At 40.0% G+C, this 23540-nt stretch overlaps 1 protein-coding gene across 7 annotated transcripts in view; it reads right to left on the reverse strand.

Annotated features, from left to right (window-relative positions):
* The window catches only part of ADAM15 (ADAM metallopeptidase domain 15), a 288661-nt gene that overhangs the window by 225620 nt on the left and 39501 nt on the right, over positions 1-23540 (reverse strand). For all 7 annotated transcript variants that reach the window (XM_053703491.1, XM_053703477.1, XM_053703467.1 and 4 more), the window contains exons 6-8: positions 20202-20397; positions 8565-8633; positions 8423-8494 (exon numbers count right to left, since the gene is read on the reverse strand). In XM_053703491.1, the coding sequence (XP_053559466.1) occupies positions 8423-8494; positions 8565-8633; positions 20202-20397 (337 nt within the window). The remainder of the gene's footprint in view (positions 1-8422; positions 8495-8564; positions 8634-20201; positions 20398-23540) is intronic.

Consider the following 23540-nt stretch of genomic DNA (forward strand, 5'->3'; position numbering starts at 1 on the left):
GGGATCTGAAAATCATCCTAGCCCCCTCTAAACTACGTCCAATTAAAAGTGAAGAAAAGACATCTACTCCAACTGGCTCATAAGACTGAATGGCACATGGAAATGTTCCTCACCTATATGTGAAATAAGCAATCATATAAGAAAGGGAAATACATTTGCCAATTCAACACCAGACAATATAGATTTAAACATAGGTATACATGCAATACCACATATGTAGGTTATTTGCTTTACTGTAGGTGTAATCGTATCTATACAGGTAGAACGAAAATGAAGATGAGGAAATGTTTCAATAAACATGTCAATAACATCCAAAATAAAATGGAAACTCATAGTGTCCCTGCACATTTTCTCAGATGTTTCAACTCCGATCCCAAATGTTTATCTGTTCAAATTATTAATTAGATACCACCAAATGTTCATTCAAATAGGTTACTCCCATTATGTCAACAAGAAACCTATTGGATCTATGAACTAAATGCACTACAACCTAAGGGGTTAAAAGTAGATATAGACCTCCAAGCATTTATGTAACCTCACAACTAGTTCAATCCACACGCAACCATATAGTAGGGTTTTAACATATTGCTCCTGCATAGAAATATATCCAATATAAATAAAAAGAGAAATATTTATTGTTATGCATAATATAGTTATTATCGTCCTTTTACACATAGAGTGTCTTTGAAGGGTTTTTAATGAATGTCTTTACTATAGCATTCTATATCCTACATTTATATACAATTATGTACTGACTGACACATTTTAATTGCTTAGATCTTTCTTTGTTAAATATGGTATCCTATACGAAAACCAGCATCACAGTTATAGTTAATGTGTATTAGAATTGGTATCATATTGATCACAATTTTAAATTGATAAATATAAAAATATGAATTTAAAATAGTATATATGATAGTTGATATACATATACTTCTACATATAAATAGACTTCTCATGTGGTAACCATTGGTTAAACCTTCAGAAAAATTATATCACTATTTTTCATACAATTCCACATGTTTGCAATATGTTTGTATCATCTATTGTTGAGGAGGTGTCAAGATTAGTTTTACATCTTAGAGCAAGATTCTACTTATAATTTGCCTCTGCGCGCCTTCAGAGAAGCGCATCTGTGCGTCAACATTTATAATAAACAAAAATGGTAGTATTTTTTTGCACTTTCTGTAGACGAATTTAGGCGATGTAATGATCAGTTTATCCTGTCTAATTATTATATGCGCTTGATTTATCATTGAAAATGAGCAAATTTTCTTGTTAGTTCGGCTCACTGAAAAACTCAAAAGTACTAAAAATATAAATTATGCTTACCAGATCATTTAATTTCCTTCTGTATAAGGAGAGTCCATGGCTTAATTCCTTACTGTTGGGAAATACTGAACCTGGCCACCAGGAGGAGGCAAAGACACCCCAGCCAAAAGCTTAAATACCTCTCCCACTTCCCATATCCCCCAGTCATTCTGCAGAGGGAACAAGGAACAGTAGGAGAAATATCAGGGTATAAAAGGTGCCAGAAGAAAAATATAATTTATTGGGTTGCCCATCGGAGAACATGGGCGGGGGCCATGGACTCTTCTTATACAGAAGGAAATTAAACTATCTGGTAAGCATAATTATGTTTTCCTTCTTAATATTAGGAGAGTCCACAACTTCATTCCTTACTGTTGCGAAACTTATACCCAAGCTCTAGAGGATACTGAATGAAAACGGGAGGGACAAAAAGAGAGGCGGACCCTAATCTGAGGGCACCACAGCCTGCAAAACATTTCTCCCGAAGGCTGCTTCAGCAGAAGCAAAAACATCAAACTTGTAAAATTTAGAAAAAGTGTGTAAGGAGGACCAGGTAGCCGCCTTACAAATCTGATCCATAGAGGCCTCGTTCCTAAAGGCCCAAGAGGAAGCCACTGCTCTAGTAGAATGAACCGTAATTCTCTGAGGAGGCTTATGTCCCACTGTCTCATAAGCTAAGCTTAACCAAAAGGACAAGGAAGTTGCAGAGACCCTCTGCCCCTTACGCTTCCCAGAATAGGCAAGAAATAAGGAAGGAGTTTGTCTAAAATCTTTAGTAGCCTGAAGCTAGAACTTCAAAGCTCGAACTACGTCCAAATTATGAAGCAAACGTTACTTCAAAGAAGAAGGATTAGGACACAGCGAGGTGCCACAATCTCTTGATTGATGTTGTGGTCTGACACGACCTTAGGGAGAAACCCTAACTTAGTACGTAGGACAGCCTTATCAGAATGGAACACCAGAAAAGGAGGCTCACATTGCAAGGCAGCAATCTCAGATACTCTGCGCGCAGAAGCAATAGCCAGGAGAAAAAGAACCTTCCAGTATAACAACTTAATGTCAATTTCATGCATAGGCTCAAACAGAGCCCGCTGCAAAACCTTAAGAACAAGATTCAGACTCCAGGGAGGAGCCTTAAATCTGAACACGGGCCTGATCCTAATCAGAGCCTTAACAAAAGACTTAACATCTGGAAGCTCCGAGAGCCTCAGTAAAACAGACAGGGCCGAAATCTGTCCCCTCAGGGAACTACCAGAAAGACCCTTCTCCAGTCCATCCTGGAGAAATGATAGGATCCTGGCAACCTTAACTTTATGCAAGGGAAATCCACGCTCTTCACACCAGAATAAATAGGTTCTCCACACCTTATGATAGATGCGACGATCAACCGGCTTACAAGCTTAAATGAGAGTATCAATAACCCTCTCAGAAAAACCTCTCTTGGCTAGGATTAGGCGTTCAATCTCCATGCAGTCAGCCTCAGGGAATCTAGATTTTTATGAACAAAAGGACCTTGTTCCAGCAGATCCCTGCGACAAGGTAACTTCCATGGAGGAGAAGCTGACATCCCCACCAGATCCGCGAACCACATCCTTCGCGGCCATGATGGAGCAATCAGTATCACTAATGCCTGCTTCTGATTGATGCGGGCCACTACACGAGGAAGGAGTGGTAACAGCGGGAAAAAGGTAGATTAAGATGAAGGCACTGCTAATGCATCTATTAGCTCCGGCTGAGGATCCCTGGACCTCGACCCATATCTGGGTAGCTTGGTATTGAGAGGAGACACTATAAAGTCTATCTCTAGCGTCCCCCACCTGTAGCATATCTCCCCAAACACTTGGGATGGAGAGACCATTCTTTTTATCCTGCGGTAGGAAGGCACCCTTGCCCCCTCTAACCGTGGAGATAATGGAGTCCAGGCCTGGATCGAATAAAAAAAATTCCCTTAAAAGGAAGGGAAAGGAGTCTAGACTTAGAAGTCATATCCGCAGACCAGGATTTCAGACAGAGCGCCGATAAGGAGTCGCACCAGTAGGCCGCAGCTCCAGCAACCGAGGCAACAGCCACTGCTGGTTGAAACAAGTATCCCGTATGCTGAAACATTTTTCTGAGAAAAGTTTCCATCTTCTTATTCATCGGCTCTCTGAACGACGAACTATCCTCAAGTGGGATAGTAGTACTCTTAGCCAGTGTGGAGATAGCACCATCCACCTTAGGGACGGAACCCCACAACTCCAATTGAGAGTCTGGGAATCATTTTTTAAAAGGAAGACGAATGGGAAAAGGAATATCCAATTCTATCCCACTTGTTCTTAATAATGTTCACCATTTTTACAGGTACAAGAAAAGTTAACGGCACTACCCTGTCCTTATAAAGTCTGTCTAATTTAGGAATCAAAAGTTCATCAGGCAGCTTGGCCTCTGGAACCTCTAATGTAGACAGAACCTCCTTTAGAAGAAAACGTAAGTGTTCAAACTTAAATCTAAAGGCTGGTTTCTCTGCAGCAGGAGGCCTAGAGGTAGCAGACTCCGATCCAGAAATTTCACCCTCTGAAGACTCAGTGTGTGACCCATCCTTGGATATTTAAAAAATAGATAAATACAATAAATCACTTTAAGACCCCTGGATAGGAGAGCTATGTTTAACTTTTCGCTTGCGCTTGGCAGGGCAATGTAAAGCACTAAGAACTTCAGACACCTCAGTTTTTAACTGTGCGGTAAATGTCTGATGGTAAAAGGCTCCCTCCAGATGAAGGATCAGGCATGCTACGAGAAGCTGCATGTGATGAGGAAGATGACTGATGGGTATGCACCTTACGAGACAGCGAGCCCTCAGAGGTGGATGGCTCAGTGGTACTAAATGGGTTAACCTTCTTAGACATAATAACTTTGTTGATGCATATGGAACATAGTTGAGAGGGCGGGCATACCAAGGCCTCCAATATAAACAGGTATTACTATTTGGAATAGAGGGAGTACCCTCAAGAATATCAGAATCCTCCATATCTTGCGCTAATGACAGTAGGACACAGAATAAAAACGATCTTTTTATTTCTCACAAAAACGGCACCTTTATACTCCCAATGGCTGGGGCACTCACCACCTCCTAGACCCAAGCAAACAGAAAAAACGTCTTCTCCGACAGCTAGCTCGGTCAGGAAAGAGAAAATGAAAGTGTGACCACTCCTGGTCACGTGGTGCGCAAGGCAGGGACAGCCCCTGCTATGAGAAAAAGCATGCCAGGCTACAAGCTGCGCAAAGTGAATGTAAAACCTGTGTGTTCTAGCCACCTAACAAACAGTCTATGAGCCCATGAAATCTCACACATAAAGCAGCATAAAATCAAAGCATCACATTTGATTAATCCCCACTGTTCAATAACCTCCCTCAGGAGATATTAACCCATGATTCTATTAAGATAAAAAGGAGTCACACTGTGACCCTGTCTTCTAGTGTTTTCAACATATGTAAAAAATGTAAACAATCTTACCAGAATCCATGCTGTGGAACAGAAACAAAGCCTCTCGAGTATGACAGTCTTGTAGCATCGCTCCTGACATGGACTTGAGTGAAGAAAAAGCAGGCAGTGAAACTCGTCAACACTGATTGCTTAAGGAACTGTTAGCAGGCAGTCTGGATGGGTTCGCAGAAAGACTCTCCCTGCATCTCCAGACACTAACTTTCGTCAATGCTCTCACTGAGAGACTGACAAGACTACTTAAAATTCCAGTCCCATATCGAAGTGCAGATACCTGTCCTAAGGAACAACTTCAAAATCTTCTGACACTTCTCTGCCATCCTCCTGTGACGAAAGGCAAAGAATGACTGGGGAATAGGGGAAGTGGGAGAGGTATTTAAACCTTTGGCTGGGGTGTCTTTGCCTCCTCCTGGTGGCCAGGTTCAGTATTTCTCAACAGTAAGGAATGAAGCCATGGACTCTCCTTATATTAAGAAGGAAATGTATATTTTAAAGTGCAACATTTTTCATTAAAAAATGACACCATAATTGTATATAAAATATATTTATTTTACAATCATTCCTTTTTTAAAAAATAAATACAAATGTTTGTTTTTTTCCCCCACAGAAAATAAGATTATATAAAATAAAACCATTCAGTATAGGAGAGCAGACAGGGGAAATATATAGTTTTACATAAAGCATATACTGACATAGTTATATATAGTGACTTTATGTCAGAATATGCTCTATGTAAAACTATATATTTCCCTGTCTGTTCTCCTACACTGGACACCTCCTCCTCTCCCTGCACTCAGACCTCTATAAAACTTTCTGTTCTTTTTAGCCATACTGTGTTTTAAAATATAATCTGTAAACTCCATTGAATTGGTCATTATTGCTTCAAACTTGAGAAAGGAAGGAATTCTTCTGAAAGCTTGTCAACTTATAAATGTATAGTTAGTCCAATAAAAAAGTATCATTGTTCAGTGCAATACTCTTGTTATTTTGATATCTTAATCTCTGGACTAACACGACTACTCCAATCAACGTGTGTATATATATATATATATATATTTATAATAATAAAGCCTCATATTTTTGTCTTAAACTCTTTACTGCAAAGTAGGTACTGTACAATGTTATCTCCACATTGTGCAGCAGCTCCAAAATATCTTTTTTCGTATATATGGTAATTGATTTCTATTGCTGCTCTCCACAGTACTTATGGAAAACTTTAATGCATGCATTTGAATGATAACTTTAAAGGGATACTAAACTCAATTTTTTTCTTTCATGATTCACATAGATCATGCAATTTTAAGCAACTTTCTAATTTACTACTATTATAAATTTTTCTTTGTTCTAAGGAGCCGGCCCATTTTTGGTTCAGCACCATGGGTAGCGCTTGCTGATTGGTGGCTAGTGCTACCCAGGTGCTGAACCAAAAGTGGGCCGGCACCTAAGCTTACATTCTTGCTTTTCAAGTATCCCTTTACATATACTCTAAGCGCAAAAAAGGATAAATGAGTAACTAGTCGATTTACCAAGGTATACAATAGAAAATACGAATGCTGCAATTTAATTTAACCCTTTTTTGGCTGCTCCTATGCGCCAAGGTGAACGCAGTAGGAGAGTTTAACTTTTAAATTAGCCTATTTTAGGCGCGTTTTACAATAAATAGGGGCATTAATAACATGTGTGCGCATTTTAAGGCACAAAAATAAGAGACCTTCAAAGATAAATCTTGCTATTAGTAGGAAGATTGAAAAAGGTTCAATAAATTATTAATAACACCATGCATTATCACAAGTATGTGAGAAATTATACTTTTTTCATCATTAAGCAGTGCATTTTAACTGTGCATGCTTATAAATGTAGTAAGACACATAACAGTACCATAGCAATCTTATTGGGGGGAAATTAAGAAAAGCCCTATTGCACTGAGCTGGGAGTAAATCACTTTTGCACATGTTTGTAATTCTACAAAGAATATTATTTATAATGACTAAAAACATAAATTATGCTTACCTGATAATTTCATTTCCATAGTTACGAGGAGTCTCCACGGTTTTATTCATTACTTGTGAGAAATACAGAACCTGGCCACCAGGAGGCGGCAAAGACACCCCAGCCAAAGGCTTACATACCTCCCCCACTCCCCTCATCCCCCAGTCATTCCGCTGAGGGAACAAGGAACAGTAGGAGAAATATCAGGATATAAAAGGTGCCAGAGGAACAAACAAATAAATTTAGGTCTGCCCAACGGAGAACCGAGTGGGAGCCGTGGACTCTCTTCGTAACGATGGAAATTAAATTATCAGGTAAGCATAATTTATGCTTTCCATCTAATACGAGGAGAGTCCACGGCTTAATTCATTACTTGTGGGAAACACATACCCAAGCTCTAGAGCCTGGTTTCTCAACAGCCGGGCCGTGGCCCAGTACCGGGCCGTGATAGCCCTGCTGGTGGGCCCCGACCTGTCATGCCCCCACTGCACACCAGGGGCAGACTGAGACCAATCAATCCCCCAGGAACACTGTCTCACACTGACCAAAATGTATTACATTTTATGCAAATGAACATGGTGGCCTCCCTGCCCTGGCCCCAACAGGCCACTCAACCTCCAGAGCCAGGACCCACAACATTAAGGTCCAGAGAAAGGGCACCCAACCTCCAGGGCCAGACCCCACACTCCATGGCCCTCACAGCGACAGACCCTGCCACGACCCCCACTAAACCCACACTTTTTTGCTTAGTTACTGATGAGGCAACTGAAAACTCCAGCTTAAGGAACGCACCAGGATCCGTGGAGATGCCATTTGTGGGCCCCCCTACTTGCTGGTCCCTTGGCCCAGGTCCTATTTGCCGCCTGGCTGATCAGCCTGCCCCTGCTGCTCACTATATATATTACCGGGCCCTGAACTTGTCTAGCTTGAACCACTGCTCTAGAGGACACTAAATGAAAAAAACGGGAGGGTAAAAGGAGGCGGACCCTAATCTGAGGGTACCACAGCCTGCAAAACCTTTCTCCCAACAGCTGCTTCAGCCGAAGCAAAAACATCAGATTTGTAAAACTTTGTAAAGGCATGTAAGGAGGACCAGGTAGCCGCCTTACAATTCTGCTCCATAGAGACCTCATTCTTAAAGGCCCAAGAAGAAGCCACAGCTCTAGTGGAGTGAGCCGTAATCCTCTGAGGAGGCTTATGTCCCGCTGACTCATAAGCCAAACGAATCATGCTCCTCAGCCAAAAAGATAGGGAAGTAGAAGAAGCCTTCTGCCCCTTGCGCTTCCTCGAATAGACAACAAACAAAGCTGAAGTCTGTCTGAAATCCTTCGTTGCCAGAAGATTATATTTCAAGACTCAAACCACATCCAAGTTATGAAGTAACCGTTCCTTCGAAGAACTGTTTAGGACACAAGGAAGGAACCACAATTTCCTGATTAATGTTGTGTTCAGACACAACCTTAGGAAGGCAAAGAATGACTGGGGGATAAGGGGAGTGGAGGAGGTATTTAAGCCTTTGGCTGGGGTGTCTTTGCCTCCTCCTGGTGGCCAGGTTCTGTATTTCCCACAAGTAATGAATGAAGCCGTGGACTCTACTCGTATTAGATGGAAATAGACTTTTTAAGTACGTTTATTACTTACCGCATCAACCTTGTTTGCCATCTCCAGCATCCTTGTTTGAAGGCTCTTAAGGTCTCCGTGGAACATTTTGAACTAGAATGAAATTAAATTGATGATTACTTGGTCCAGTCACAAGGACACCCCAACCCAAATGCTCACTCACCTCACTATTGTCTGCAACCATCACCAATTCAACATACTTAGTTTCATTCACAATGTTCCTCTTCTTCCTCTGGAAGAGAAAATACAACACAGTGCATCAGACTTATGACACAGTCTATGAGATAATACAATACAGTGTATCAGACTTATGACACTAGTATAGCAGGAACATGGCAACACGGGCCAGTTTGGCATTTTTTTTTACTAAAAAGGGTGATGAACACATTTTAGATACTGAATTAAATTGAAGCAAAAATAGACATTAGGCTATGTGGTCTCAGCAGAATGTTCATGAAATATTGAAAAACTGTCAGGGAATTCTGGGTTTCAAAAGTAACAAAAGTAGCATCAGGAGTTTTTAATCATCTCAAAAGAATTTTGAATTTTATGCCAAGGTTGCAATTTAGTTTTTTGTAATTTTCTACTATTGATAAAAACCACAGATGTGGGAAAATAATGGGACTGGCCAACCGTATCACAAATCAAAGACATCCAATTAAAACAGTAGCAGATTCATCAAATTGTTTGTGTATATAAGATATTTTCTTGTATATAAAAATATATTATTCTTGTATTTATTATTCATTATTACAATTACAATAAACCAATCATTCACAGTGATACATGTGTCAACGTTTACATATGAGATTTTGCCAAAAAAAGGGATTAAACACAATACACAGAGCATACTGTTTGAACAGTGGGCTAGACTGATAAGGGGCTGGCAGACAACTTTGGAGATGACCAAACCAGTACCATATTATATCCAGCCCAGAGGGGTTTACCTGAGATGGCTTCAAAACATGCCCCATCATGGACTACTAAGCATATTTGGTATAGCTAAATTGTATAAATATTTTATACTGCTAACTATTCTAGTTGTCTTATACTACAGTAATTAGTTTACGACCGCCTAACCCACTTGCTGTTTTCCAACTCAGCAAAGTTACTAACGATCTTTCTGCTAAAAGTAATGACTACTACTCCATACTTATCTTACTTGACCTCTCAGCTGCCTTCAACACAGTTGACCACATCCTCCTCCTACAGACTCTTAGCTCTCTTGGTCTCTGGGACATTGCTCTCTCTTGGATCCACTCTTATCTTTCTCACAGGTCCTTTTCTGTGTCATTTGCTGGGGGCGACACCTCTTCAATGCTTCAGTCAGTTGGAATACCTCAAGGCTTTGTCCTGGATCCTCTACTCTTCTCCATTTATACGTCTTCACTGGGTAAACTTAACAGCAATGGCTTCAAATATCACCATGATGATGATGATACTCAGATCTCTCTCTTCACCCCTGCTATCTCTCCCTCTGTCCTTTCTCATGTTAGTGACTGCTTATCTGGATTTTCTCCCTAAATGGTCTCTCATCGCCTGAAGATTAACATGTCCAAAACTGAGCTCCTTTTAACCCCCCCCCCCCCCTTAGCTCTACTCGGATTTCTGGCTTTTCTATCACTGTTGATGGCATCACTATCTCCCCATCACCTCAAGTCCACTGTCATGGAGTAACACTTGACTCTAATCTGTTCTCCTTCCCCCACATCCAATTGCTCTCTTTATTCTGCTGCAACCACAGCCGTAATATTTCCAAAATGTGTCATTTTCTGAGCGCTGACCCCACTAAGCAACTAACACACTCCCTTGCAATTTGCCGACTTGACTACTGCAATAACCTAACTGGCCTCCCTCTTTCCGCCTCTCCCCCCCCCATAGTTCATGTTCATGTGTGCCATATAGATAACATTCTGCTCACACCCGTGTGGTCATTTATGAGAGGGCAATGACTGGCTAATATGCAAGTCTGTCAAAAGAACTGAAAAAAGGGGCCAGTCCGCAGAGGCTTAGATACAAGGTAATCAGATAGGTAAAAAAAGTATATTAATATAACCTTTTTGGTTTTGCAAAAGTGGGCAATGGGTAATAAATGGATTAGCTATCTTTTTAAACAATAAAAAATCTGGAGTAGACTGTCTCTTTAATATAAATTTTACCTCTATGATTACCTTGTATCTAAGTCTCTGCAGACTGCCCCCTTTTGACAGACTTGCATTTTAGCCAATCAGTGCGGACTCCTAGGTAACTCCAAGGGAGTGAGCACAATGTTATCTATTTGGCACATATGAACTATCACTGTCTAGCTGCGAAAAACAGTCAAAATGCACTGAAATAAGGGCTTAGAAAACAAAGATTACCAAGAGAACAAAGCAAAATTTGATGATCAGAAAAAAATGGAAAGTTGTTTAAAATTACATGCGCTATCTGAATTATAAATGTTTATTTTTGACTAGACTGTCCCTAAATAGCACTACAGAGCCCCCTTGTGGCTCCAGAAAATTGATAAAGGGCTAGATTACAAGTGGAGCAGTAACTGTTGCACGTGAGCGACAAGGGGTATTTTGCGGCTCTGTATTTTGCGTCAGAAGTAGCGCAGTATTATAAGTTGGAAGTAAACGCATTCGCTTGAGCGCAACCAAATTTAACGCACGTCAGGTTAACATGAACTTAGAGCTCTGGTTAATTGTTACGCAAGACAAAAAGTTGCACAAACCACATCAAAATACATTTAAAAGTAAAGTTACACTCGTAATAACACTGTCTGATAAAAATTATCAAAAAAATTGCATTAAAAAGTTATAACAAGGTCTCAGGTGTAAGAAAAAAAAGAGGCACACAAAGGGCTTTAACAGAGATACATACACACACATCTAAATATCTGTATGTATGTAAATATATATTTATTTATATGTGTGTACATATGTATTTAAGTATTATGTGTTTTACTGTATATTTACTGTACATATTTAACATTCCAATGGGTGTTAGTTTTTTTTGTTTTTTTTTTAAGTTTATCCTTCCATTTTTACTGTAGTTGACTTTGTAGTGTGCAAGGTTCCTCATAAACAGTATGTTTGACCTTTACCCAACGTTGTGGATTAAATGCCAGAATTTGAAATTATAAAAATAAAACAGAGGTAGACATTTAGTTGTGACGTACTGTCTTTAGAATGTGACTACGCTGAGGAGCGCATGTGCGGTGCGTATTATTTATCAGACAGCTGACGGAACGTCACTTCTGTGCGCTAGTCTGAAAAACATAATTTATGCTTACCTGATAAATTCCTTTCTTCTGTAGTGTGATCAGTCCACGGGTCATCATTACTTCTGGGATATTACTCCTCCCCAACAGGAAGTGCAAGAGGATTCACCCAGCAGAGCTGTATATAGCTCCTCCCCTCTACGTCACTCCCAGTCATTCGACCAAGGACCAACGAGAAAGGAAAAGCCAAGGGTGAAGTGGTGACTGGAGTATAAATAAAAAAATATTTACCTGCCTTAAAAACAGGGCGGGCCGTGGACTGATCACACTACAGAAGAAAGGAATTTATCAGGTAAGCATAAATTATGTTTTCTTCTGTTAAGTGTGATCAGTCCACGGGTCATCATTACTTCTGGGATACCAATACCAAAGCAAAAGTACACACGGATGACGGGAGGGATAGGCAGGCTCTTTATACAGAAGGAACCACTGCCTGAAGAACCTTTCTCCCAAAAATAGCCTCCGATGAAGCAAAAGTGTCAAATTTGTAAAATTTGGAAAAAGTATGAAGCGAAGACCAAGTTGCAGCCTTGCAAATCTGTTCAACAGAGGCCTCATTCTTGAAGGCCCAAGTGGAAGCCACAGCTCTAGTAGAATGAGCTGTAATTCTTTCAGGAGGCTGCTGTCCAGCAGTCTCATAAGCTAAACGAATTATGCTACGAAGCCAAAAAGAAAGAGAGGTAGCGGAAGCTTTTTGACCTCTCCTCTGCCCAGAGTAAATGACAAACAGAGAAGACGTTTGTCGAAATTCCTTAGTTGCCTGTAAGTAAAATTTTAGAGCACGGACTACATCCAGGTTGTGCAGTAGACGTTCCTTCTTTGAAGAAGGATTTGGGCATAAAGAAGGAACAACAATCTCTTGATTGATATTCCTGTTAGTAACTACCTTAGGTAAGAACCCAGGTTTAGTACGCAGGACAACCTTATCCGAATGAAAAATCAAATAAGGAGAATCACAATGTAAGGCTGATAATTCAGAGACTCTTCGAGCCGAGAAATAGCCATTAAAAATAGAACTTTCCAAGATAACAACTTTATATCAATGGAATGAAGGGGTTCAAACGGAACGCCCTGTAAAACATTAAGAACAAGGTTTAAACTCCATGGTGGAGCAACAGTTTTAAACACAGGCTTAATCCTGGCCAAAGCCTGACAAAAAGCCTGGACGTCAGGAACTTCTGACAGACGTTTGTGTAACAGAATGGACAGAGCTGAGATCTGTCCCTTTAATGAACTAGCAAATAAACCCTTTTCTAAACCTTCTTGTAGAAAAGACAATATCCTAGGAATCCTAACCTTACTCCAAGAGTAACCTTTGGATTCACACCAATATAGGTATTTACGCCATATCTTATGGTAAATCTTTCTGGTAACAGGTTTCCTAGCCTGTATTAAGGTATCAATAACTGACTCAGAAAACCCACGTCTTGATAAAATCAAGCGTTCAATTTCCAAGCAGTCAGCCTCAGAGAAGTTAGATTTTGATGTTTGAAGGGACCCTGTATCAGAAGGTCCTGTTCAGAGGTAGAGACCAAGGTGGACAGGATGACATGTCCACCAGGTCTGCATACCAAGTCCTGCGTGGCCACGCAGGTGCTATTAGAATCACTGATGCTCTCTCTTGTTTGATTCTGGCAATCAATCGAGGAAGCAACGGGAAGGGTGGAAACACGTAAGCCATCCTGAAGTCCCAAGGTGCTGTCAGAGCATCTATCAGGACTGCTCCTGGATCCCTGGATCTGGACCCGTAACGAGGAAGCTTGGCGTTCTGTCGAGACGCCATAAGATCTATCTCTGGTTTGCCCCAACGTCGAAGTATTTGGGCAAAGACCTCCGGATGAAGTTCCCACTCCCCCGGATGAAAAGTCTGACGACTTAAGAAATCCGCCTCCCAGTTCTCCACTCCCGGGATGTGGATTGCTGACAGGTGGCAAGAGTGAGACTCTGCCCAGCGAATTATCTTTGATACTTCCATCATAGCTAGGGAGCTTCTTGTCCCTCCCTGATGGTTGATGTAAGCTACAGTCGTGATGTTGTCCGACTGAAACCTGATGAACCCCCGAGTTGTCAACTGGGGCCAAGCCAGGAGGGCATTGAGAACTGCTCTCAATTCCAGAATGTTTATTGGCAGGAGACTCTCCTCCTGACTCCATTGTCCCTGAGCCTTCAGAGAATTCCAGACGGCACTCCAACCTAGAAGGCTGGCGTCTGTTGTTACAATTGTCCAGTCTGGTCTGCTGAATGGCATCCCCCTGGACAGATGTGGCCGACAAAGCCACCATAGAAGAGAATTTCTGGTCTCTTGATCCAGATTCAGAGAAGGGGATAAGTCTGAGTAATCCCCATTCCACTGACTTAGCATGCACAGTTGCAGTGGTCTGAGGTGTAAGCGTGCAAAGGGTACTATGTCCATTGCCGCTACCATTAAGCCGATTACCTCCATGCATTGAGCCACTGACGGGTGTTGAATGGAATGAAGGGTGCGGCAAGCACTTTGAAGTTTTGTTAGCCTGTCCTCTGTCAGGTAAATCTTCATTTCTACAGAATCTATAAGAGTCCCCAGGAAGGGAACGAGTGAACTTTTCTTTTCGTTCACCTTCCATCCATGTGACCTTAGAAATGCCAGCACTAACTCTGTATGAGACTTGGCAGTTTGAAAGCTTGAAGCTTGTATCAGAATGTCGTCTAGGTAAGGAGCTACCGAGATTCCCCCGCGGTCTTAGTACCGCCAGAAGAGCACCCAGAACCTTTGTGAAGATTCTTGGAGCTGTAGCCAATCCGAATGGAAGAGCCACAAACTGGTAATGCCTGTCTAGGAAGGCAAACCTTAGGTACCGATAATGATCTTTGTGAATCGGTATGTGAAGGTAAGCATCTTTTAAATCTACAGTGGTCATGTACTGACCCTCTTGGATCATAGGTAAAATTGTCCGAATAGTCTCCATCTTGACCGATGGAACTCTTAGGAATTTGTTTAGGATCTTTAAGTCCAGGATTGGTCTGAAAGTTCCCTCTTTTTTGGGAACCACAAACAGATATGAGTAAAACCCCTGTCCCTGTTCCGATCGTGGATCTGGATGGATTACTCCCATTAACAAGAGCTCTTGTACGCAGCGTAGAAACGCCTCTTTCTTTGTCTGGATTGTTGACAATCTTGACAGATGAAATCTCTCTCTTGGAGGAGAGTATTTGAAGTCCAGTAGGTATCCCTGAGATATTATCTCTAGCGCCCAGGGATCCTGAACATCTCTTGCCCAAGCCTGGGCGAAGAGAGAAAGTCTGCCCCCGACTAGATCCGATCCCGGATCGGGGGCCCTCAATTCATGCTGTTTTAGGGGCAGCAGCAGGTTTCCTAGTCTGCTTGCCCTTGTTCCAGGACTGGTTAGGTTTCCAGCCTTGTCTGTAGCGAGCAACAGCTCCTTCCTGTTTTGGTGCAGAGGAAGTTGATGCTGCTCCTGCTTTGAAATTACGAAAGGAACGAAAATTAGGACTGTCTAGTCTTGGCTTTGGCTTTGTCCTGAGGCAGGGCATGGCCTTTACCTCCTGTAATGTCAGCGATAATCTCTTTCAACCCGGGCCCGAATAAGGTCTGCCCTTTGAAAGGTATATTAAGCAATTTAGACTTAGAAGTAACATCAGCTGACCAGGATTTTAGCCACAGCGCCCTGCGTGCCTGAATGGCGAATCCTGAATTTTTCGCCGTAAGTTTAGTAAGATGTACTACGGCCTCCGAAATGAAAGAATTAGCTAGTTTAAGGACTCTAAGCCTGTCCGTAAGGTCGTCCAGAGTAGCTGAACCAATGTTCTCTTCCAGAGACTCAATCCAGAATGCCGCTGCAGCCGTGATCGGCGCAATGCATGCAAGGGGTTGCAATATAAAACCTTGTTGAACAAACATTTTCTTAAGGTAACCCTCTAACTTTTTATCCATTGGATCTGAAAAAGCACAGCTATCCTCCACCGGGATAGTGGTACGCTTAGCTAAGGTAGAAACTGCTCCCTCCACCTTAGGGACCGTTTGCCATAAGTCCCTTGTGGTGGCGTCTATTGGAAACATTTTTCTAAATATCGGAGGGGGTGAGAACGGCACACCGGGTCTATCCCACTCCTTAGTAACAATTTCAGTAAGTCTCTTAGGTATAGGAAAAACCTCAGTACTCGTCGGTACCGCAAAATATTTATCCAACCTACACATTTTCTCTGGTATTGCAACTGTGTTACAATCATTTTAGAGCCGCTAACACCTCCCCTAGTAATACACGGAGGTTTTCCAGTTTAAATTTAAAATTTGAAATATCTGAATCCAGTCTGTTTGGATCAGAACCGTCACCCACAGAATGAAGTTCTCCGTCCTCATGTTCTGCCACCTGTGACGCAGTGTCTGACATGGCCCTAATATTATCAGCGCACTCTGTTCTCACCCCAGAGTGATCACGCTTACCTCTTAGTTCTGGTAATTTAGCCAAAACCTCAGTCATAACAGTAGCCATATCCTGTAATGTGATTTGTAATGGCCGCCCAGATGTACTCGGCGCTACAATATCACGCACCTCCCTCTGAGCGGGAGATGTAGGTACTGACACGTGAGGCGAGTTAGTCGGCATAACTCTCCCCTCGTTGTTTGGTGAAATTTGTTCAATTTGTACAGATTGACTTTTATTTAAAGTAGCATCAATACAGTTAGTACATAAATTTCTATTGGGCTCCACTTTGGCATTGCAACAAATGACACAGGTATCATCCTCTGAATCAGACATGTTTACACACTAGCAAATAAACTTGCAACTTGGAAATACAATTCAATTAGAATAATATTAAAACGTACTGTGCCTTTAAGAAGCACAGAAGATTTATGACAGTTGAAAATTAATAAATTGAAACAGTTATAGGCTCAATCCTTGTAAACAACACAACTTTAGCAAAGGTTTAATCCCATTAGAAAAGATAACAAATTCTGAAAGCAGGAAACAGATTACAGGATAAACGTTTTTTTATCTCAGTCAAACTATAATTCTCACAGCTCTGCTGAGAGAAATTACCTCCCTCAAAATAAGTTTTGAAGACCCCTGAGCTCTGTAGAGATGAACCGGATCATGCAGGGAATACAATGAGTTGCTGACTGAAATATTTGATGCTTAGTAAAAGCGCCAAAAAACGGCCCCTCCCCCTCACACACAGCAGTGAGGGAGAACAGAAACTGTCAGAAAACAGATTAAGCAACTGCCAAGTGGAAAAATAGTGCCCAAACATTTATTCACTCAGTACCTCAGCAAATGAAAACGATTTTACATTCCAGCAAAAACGTTAAACATAATCTCTAGTTATTAAACAGCTTTATGTATTTCATACAGTGTAATTCTAGTGAAGTACCATTCCCCAGAATACTGAAGTGTAAAGTATACATACATGACATTATATCGGTATGGCAGGATTTTCTCATCAATTCCATTGTCAGAAAATAAAAACTGCTACATACCTCTATGCAGATTCATCTGCCCGCTGTCCCCTGATCTGAAGTTTACCTCTCCTCAGATGGCCGAGAAACAGCAATATGATCTTAACTACTCCGGCTAAAATCATAACAAAAACTCTGGTAGATTCTTCTTCAAACTCTGCCAGAGAGATAATAACACACTCCGGTGCTATTTTAAAATAACAAACTTTTGATTGAAGATATAAAACTAAGTATAATCACCATAGTCCTCTCACACATCCTATCTAGTCGTTGGGTGCAAGAGAATGACTGGGAGTGACGTAGAGGGGAGGAGCTATATACAGCTCTGCTGGGTGAATCCTCTTGCACTTCCTGTTGGGGAGGAGTAATATCCCAGAAGTAATGATGACCCGTGGACTGATCACACTTAACAGAAGAAAGTTTGCTCTTCTGATAGAACACCTTAAAGAGGAATACTCCTCCAGTTAAAACTAAGTAAACTTGACAAAACCTAAACCAATAAAATAACATAATAAAATATAAAAAATAAAACAAAGCTATGAAAGAAAAGAGAGTTATACTCATTATCTGCAAACACGAGAGATTGAATAAATGCCCAAAGACTACCAACTCTTCACCTGGTCTGGAATTATTTTGTCAGCGACTGTTACCCTTCAACTCCACGGTGTATCTAGTGGACACCACGTACGATGTAGATTTTATTTAAACTTGAATATTCTGTTTCTGAAGGGACATACCACTCTATTTCTCAATTATTCTGGAATGTATAACAAATATGCTTCCCCTTTATTAAGAAATGTTTTAATTGTTTTTTTATAAGTCTACTTAAAAGGGACAGTCAACACTAAACTTGTTATTGTTTAAAAAGATAGCTAACGCCTTTACTACCCATTCCCCAGCTTTGCACAACTATCATTGTTATATTAATATACTTTATAACATTTAAAACTCTGCCTGTTTGTAAACCACTACAGACAGCCTCTTATCGCATGCTTTTTTATTCGTTTTTCACAACAGAAGACTGCTAGTTCATGTGGGCCATATAGACAACATTGTGCTCATGCCTGTGCAAACATCCGCCTTCTTCCGCATTTGGATCATAGTGTGTCTACATTAGTCATATCTCTAGCTATAAGGCCTGCAGACATAAGCTACCAGCATTGGTAATATGCAACTGTGTCGGTATTAGGTAAGTTATATCAATCTTGAATATTCTGGAAAGAGGATCTGTAGAGTGAGAGTATGTAAAAGCTATGCTATGAAGTTAAGTCCCTGCCAATCCCAGTGTCAAAAGTCCTCAGTGGTGAATCCTGGCAGGAATTTAGGATTTCCCTACATATTGTATTCCCCAAAGTGGCTGGACACCCTAGCCCAAGCCTTCAATGGAACCCTGAAGAGAATGCTCTGCCTAATATGTAGAGGAAGCGTTGTTAATATAGCAAATAAGCTGGGTGAATGGGGTGCAATTCTTCCTGCTCTAATATGGAAGCGCTGTTAACCAGTCTATAATAAGTTTAGTAAGAGAAGCCCAGTTATACCATTGGATGGTGGAAAGTTGCAAGCCTCCTACCTCAATGGGCACTGCCAGACTAAGTTTGCAAATCCTCCATTTTTTTATCCTATCCAAATAAAAGGAAGTTGGTATAGATTGATATCTCTATGAGTTAAGAGAAGTGGAAGCACGTGTAACAGGTACAATACTTTACAGAGTGCAACCATCTTGAGATTATGTTTTCTACCTGAGGAGGAGAGAGGGAGCCTGAGCCAACTGCAAAGAAGATCCTGAGTGTGTTTGTTTTTTCAAAGTTCAAATGATACAATTGACTTGAATTACCTGGTATTTGGATACCAAGATATTTAAAGGTACCTTCTGTGATCCTTAACTTACTGTCTCGTAGGCAAGTATCACAGGCATTATGTAACCATATCACTTCAGATTTGTCTATATATAGAATTATATTTTAAGGGTGAATTTTAATCCTGGGTACCCAACTAGTCATTTTGATCCACATTATTGATTATTAATTAGTAATCAAAGTTCATTTTTATAGTAGTAGGTTGTGCATTTAATGCCCTTTCTTTTCTTTTCTTATGTTGTACCATTTTTAAAGGGATATTGCAGGAAAGGAAACTCCCACCTGATCTGTACTACACTTTTTAGTGTTAGTGCTTTCTTTTTTTTTTTTTTTTTATAATTTTCATTCAAGGTTAGTGTTCATAGGTAAGATATGCACAAAAGAAAAGAAAAGCACATATAGTTATATATAGTTTTAGCCTTGCAGGGATCATAGTACAAATCATATTTAACATTGTTACTAAATAATACTTTAAGTACATTTCCTTCATCTAAAAAGGAAAATTCCCTTGTTTATGACATTTTGCGCCCCCCCCCCCCCCCCAATAATACCCCTAGAATGGAAGGGGAAAGGTTCTCCATTCCCTCACCTCTTCCCTAACTTCCACTTATAAAGTAAAATCTATCCGCAGTTATAGCTAGATTAGCCACTTTATTCTTACCTCTGTACCCATATTTTCAGCTCAGGATTGGGAAATTCCTCTCTTTCAATAGCATTTAATAGATATTCTGTCCCCAAGAACGGGGATATTATTTGTAATTGATCTTTCTTAGGGAGGGATTGTATACATTTTTTCCATTTAAAAAAGAACTTCTTAACTTGATTTTCTGATTCTAAAGATATCGTATTGTTCAACTATCACTTGGTTGCCTACTTTTCAGATGAATTCTGTCAGACTTAGATCCTTTTTTAGATTTCCAGTGCTTTCTTTACTCATATCAATTAATAACTTGTCTCTGAAATTTACAGAATCCCTAGACACATCTTTTCAAATTAACACAAATCTATTAGTCAATGCTTGGGCAACGGATGACTTCCCTAACAGACCACCAACTTTCCCAGATTATAAAATAATTTCCGGCATTGTAGGTTTTGCATTTTTTCCACCCCTGAGCAGATCACAACGTCAGCATGAATTTGGCTTTGTACTATGTGAAAGTTTTAGGTATTTTACCTCTCAATGTCAATAATATAACACTATTATTTTCCTGCTTCCTGTCTAACCTTAAGGGCAGAAAGCTCTGTCCGATCCATAAGCTTCGTGCGAGCCTCTGATGTTTTATATGAATCCTCCACTGACTCATATGTCAGATTCCACAGCATTCTGTCCCTGATTGGGCGCAATACGTGCATATTGGAAGAATTTCCTGGTATAGGTTCGATACTATAACTTCTGTCTGGAGACAAGACGACAACCCCGCTGTGGGAAAAAATTAGGAGAAACACACTTAATAAGTGTAGAGTCTGGATATTAATTATTTTCTTCAGTTTATTTTACAAAATTAATTAATGAATGGTCCTATAAATTAGCATTGATCCTAATTAATTTAGTCTAACATAGCATGATCAAATAATGGTTTTCAGTTTATTTAAAGCAGATTATGTATGTAACAGTCAGTTAAAGGGACAGTCTACTTGAATTGTTTTATTGTTTGAAAAGAGATAATCCCTTTATTACCCATTCCCAAGTTTTGCATAACCAACACGGTTATATTAATATACTTTTTACCTCTGTGATTACATTGTATCTAAGCCTCTGCAGATGGACTCCTTATCTCAGTGCTGTTTACAAGCTTGCATTTCAGGCAAGCAATGCTCTTGAACAACTCCACAGGAGTGAGCACAATGGTATCTATATGGCACACATAAACTAGCAATGTCTAGCTGTAAAAGATGTCAAAATGCACTGGGATAAGAGGCGGCCTTCATAGGCTTAGAAATTAGCATATTAGCCTACCTAAGTTTAGCTTTCAACAAAGTATACCAAAAGACCAAAGCAAAATTGATGATAAATTAAATTCCAAAATTTGATTAAAGGGCCATAATTCCCAAATGTTTAAACACTTGAAAGTGATGCAGTAAAGCTGTAAAAATCTGACTAGAAAATATCACCTGAACATCTCTATGTAAAAAAGAAAGATATTTTACCTCAAAAGTTTCTCAGTAGCCACATCCGATTGTAAAGGACTTCTAAGCAGCAAATCAGTATGTCTGTCCTGGGACAGCGGAAGGAGCAAGCTTTCGTGCACACTCATCTCATTTCCCTATTCAGTGTAAGGAAGTTTACAATTAAATCTCATGAGAGTTAAGTGAAATCTCATGAGATCACAGTAAAAGAGTTCATGACCTCAGCACTGCTGATGCTGAATGACTGCTGTTCATTTCTTCATTTATTTATTTTTTTACCTGCAGCTGGGCTGCAGCGGAGTATAACTTTTTACACAGAATTTACTCTGCTGAGCTGCGGAGATTGTGAGGTGAAATATCTTCTTTTTTTACATAGAGATGCTCAGGTGATATTTTCCCGTCAGCTTTTTACAGTTATACTGCATCAGTTTCAAGTGATTTAGCATATGAGTATTATGTCCCTTTAAAATAGCATGCCCAATCTGGATCATTAAAGTTTAATTTGGACTTTACTGCCCCTTTAACATTTAAATCAGTCAATGAGTTCCAGTGTAGGAAAACATACTGATTGGTTTTGTATTTACTCGTTTGCACCAATAAACATCACTTTCAGCATGACACTGTTGATTTAAATGTCCCATTCAAATAAAAAAATAAATCTTTAGATCAGTTTGTGCTTTAACATACTGTATTCTGTAATTATGGGTGGAAAAAAAATGGCAGAACAAAATATAAAAAATAAACTGCTCTAAGAAACGCAGCAATTTATTTTTTCATACAATTTCCCTTAATCAACCTGATAGAGGTCTTTAGCAAGTCAAGTTGAGAATAAACATTGAGATGTAAATATTTAATTGATGAGACCTCCAAACAAGCAAGGATAGAGTTTTATAGATCAGTGTAAAGTATACATATTACTATTATCATTTATTTGTAGAGCTCAGATTCCACAACCCTATAAACATAAGTGCAATATACAAAGGTGACATTTATAAATGACAATAGACCAGATGAATAAGTAGACGGCCCTGTTTGTGAGTTGCTAACTGTTATAGATCATCTTCCATGAAGGTTATATACAGGGCAACGGGGCTCAAGAGTTTAAATATCATCAACTACTAATAACATAATCTAAAATGCTGACCCTACCAATTCAATAGCTATGATCTAACGTGTATTTTTTTATGTATCTTTAAGTTTCTATCACAGAGATTACACGTTGTGCGCTAAACCCAGTGCATAAATAGCGCTACAAATTTAGCGTTACCACACTTTCCATAGCCCTGCCATTACAAGTTTAAAACAAAACGTATTGTGTTGTGCGTTTGTGTAGTTTCTCAAAAGTCATAACTACTGGCCTTTGATTGCGGAATGGATCGTTGTGGTATAGCCGTACCGCGCAACTTGTAATACAGGTGAGCTGACTATAATGCTCACAAAGGCAAATTTTTCAGTGGTATAGCCGTACCGCACAACTTGCAATCTAGGTCTATGTTATTTAAGAATGTTTTTCCTCTCTACTCAGTAAAAAAAGTACACATCTTGAAGTTTATTTTTTTCCTTTTACAAATAGTGCAAACCAGTTTACACAGTGTTGTGTATTGCAAAGAATCAAAGCCAGATAGAGATATATTATGCTAATTAACAAGAATGAATACATTAGCACAGCTTACCTCTATTAGACATTCTCCTAACCTTAATAGTCTTAGGCTGTATTTACAAAGTTTGTTTGTGATCATCATCAGTGAAAAAGTATAACATTTAAAAATATAAATAAAAACATAATTTATGCTTACCTGATAAATTCCTTTCTTCTGTTGTGTGATCAGTCCACGGGTCATCATTACTTCTGGGATATAACTCCTCCCCAACAGGAAATGCAAGAGGATTCACCCAGCAGAGCTGCATATAGCTCCTCCCCTCTACGTCAGTCCCAGTCATTCGACCAAGAATCAACGAGAAAGGAGTAACCAAGGGTGAAGTGGTGACTGGAGTATAATTTAAAAGATATTTACCTGCCTTAAAACAGGGCGGGCCGTGGACTGATCACACAACAGAAGAAAGGAATTTATCAGGTAAGCATAAATTATGTTTTCTTCTGTTATGTGTGATCAGTCCACGGGTCATCATTACTTCTGGGATACCAATACCAAAGCAAAAGTACACGGATGACGGGAGGGAAAGGCAGGCTCATTATACAGAAGGAACCACTGCCTGAAGAACCTTTCTCCCAAAAATAGCCTCCGAAGAAGCAAAAGTGTCAAATTTGTAAAATTTGGAAAAAGTATGAAGTGAAGACCAAGTTGCAGCCTTGCAAATCTGTTCAACAGAGGCCTCATTCTTAAAGGCCCAAGTGGAAGCCACAGCTCTAGTGGAGTGAGCTGTAATTCTTTCAGGAGGCTGCTGTCCAGCAGTCTCATAGGCTAAACGTATTAT

Source organism: Bombina bombina, chromosome 1, assembly GCF_027579735.1.
Source record: "Bombina bombina isolate aBomBom1 chromosome 1, aBomBom1.pri, whole genome shotgun sequence".
In the NCBI taxonomy this organism is placed as follows: Eukaryota; Metazoa; Chordata; class Amphibia; order Anura; family Bombinatoridae; genus Bombina; species Bombina bombina.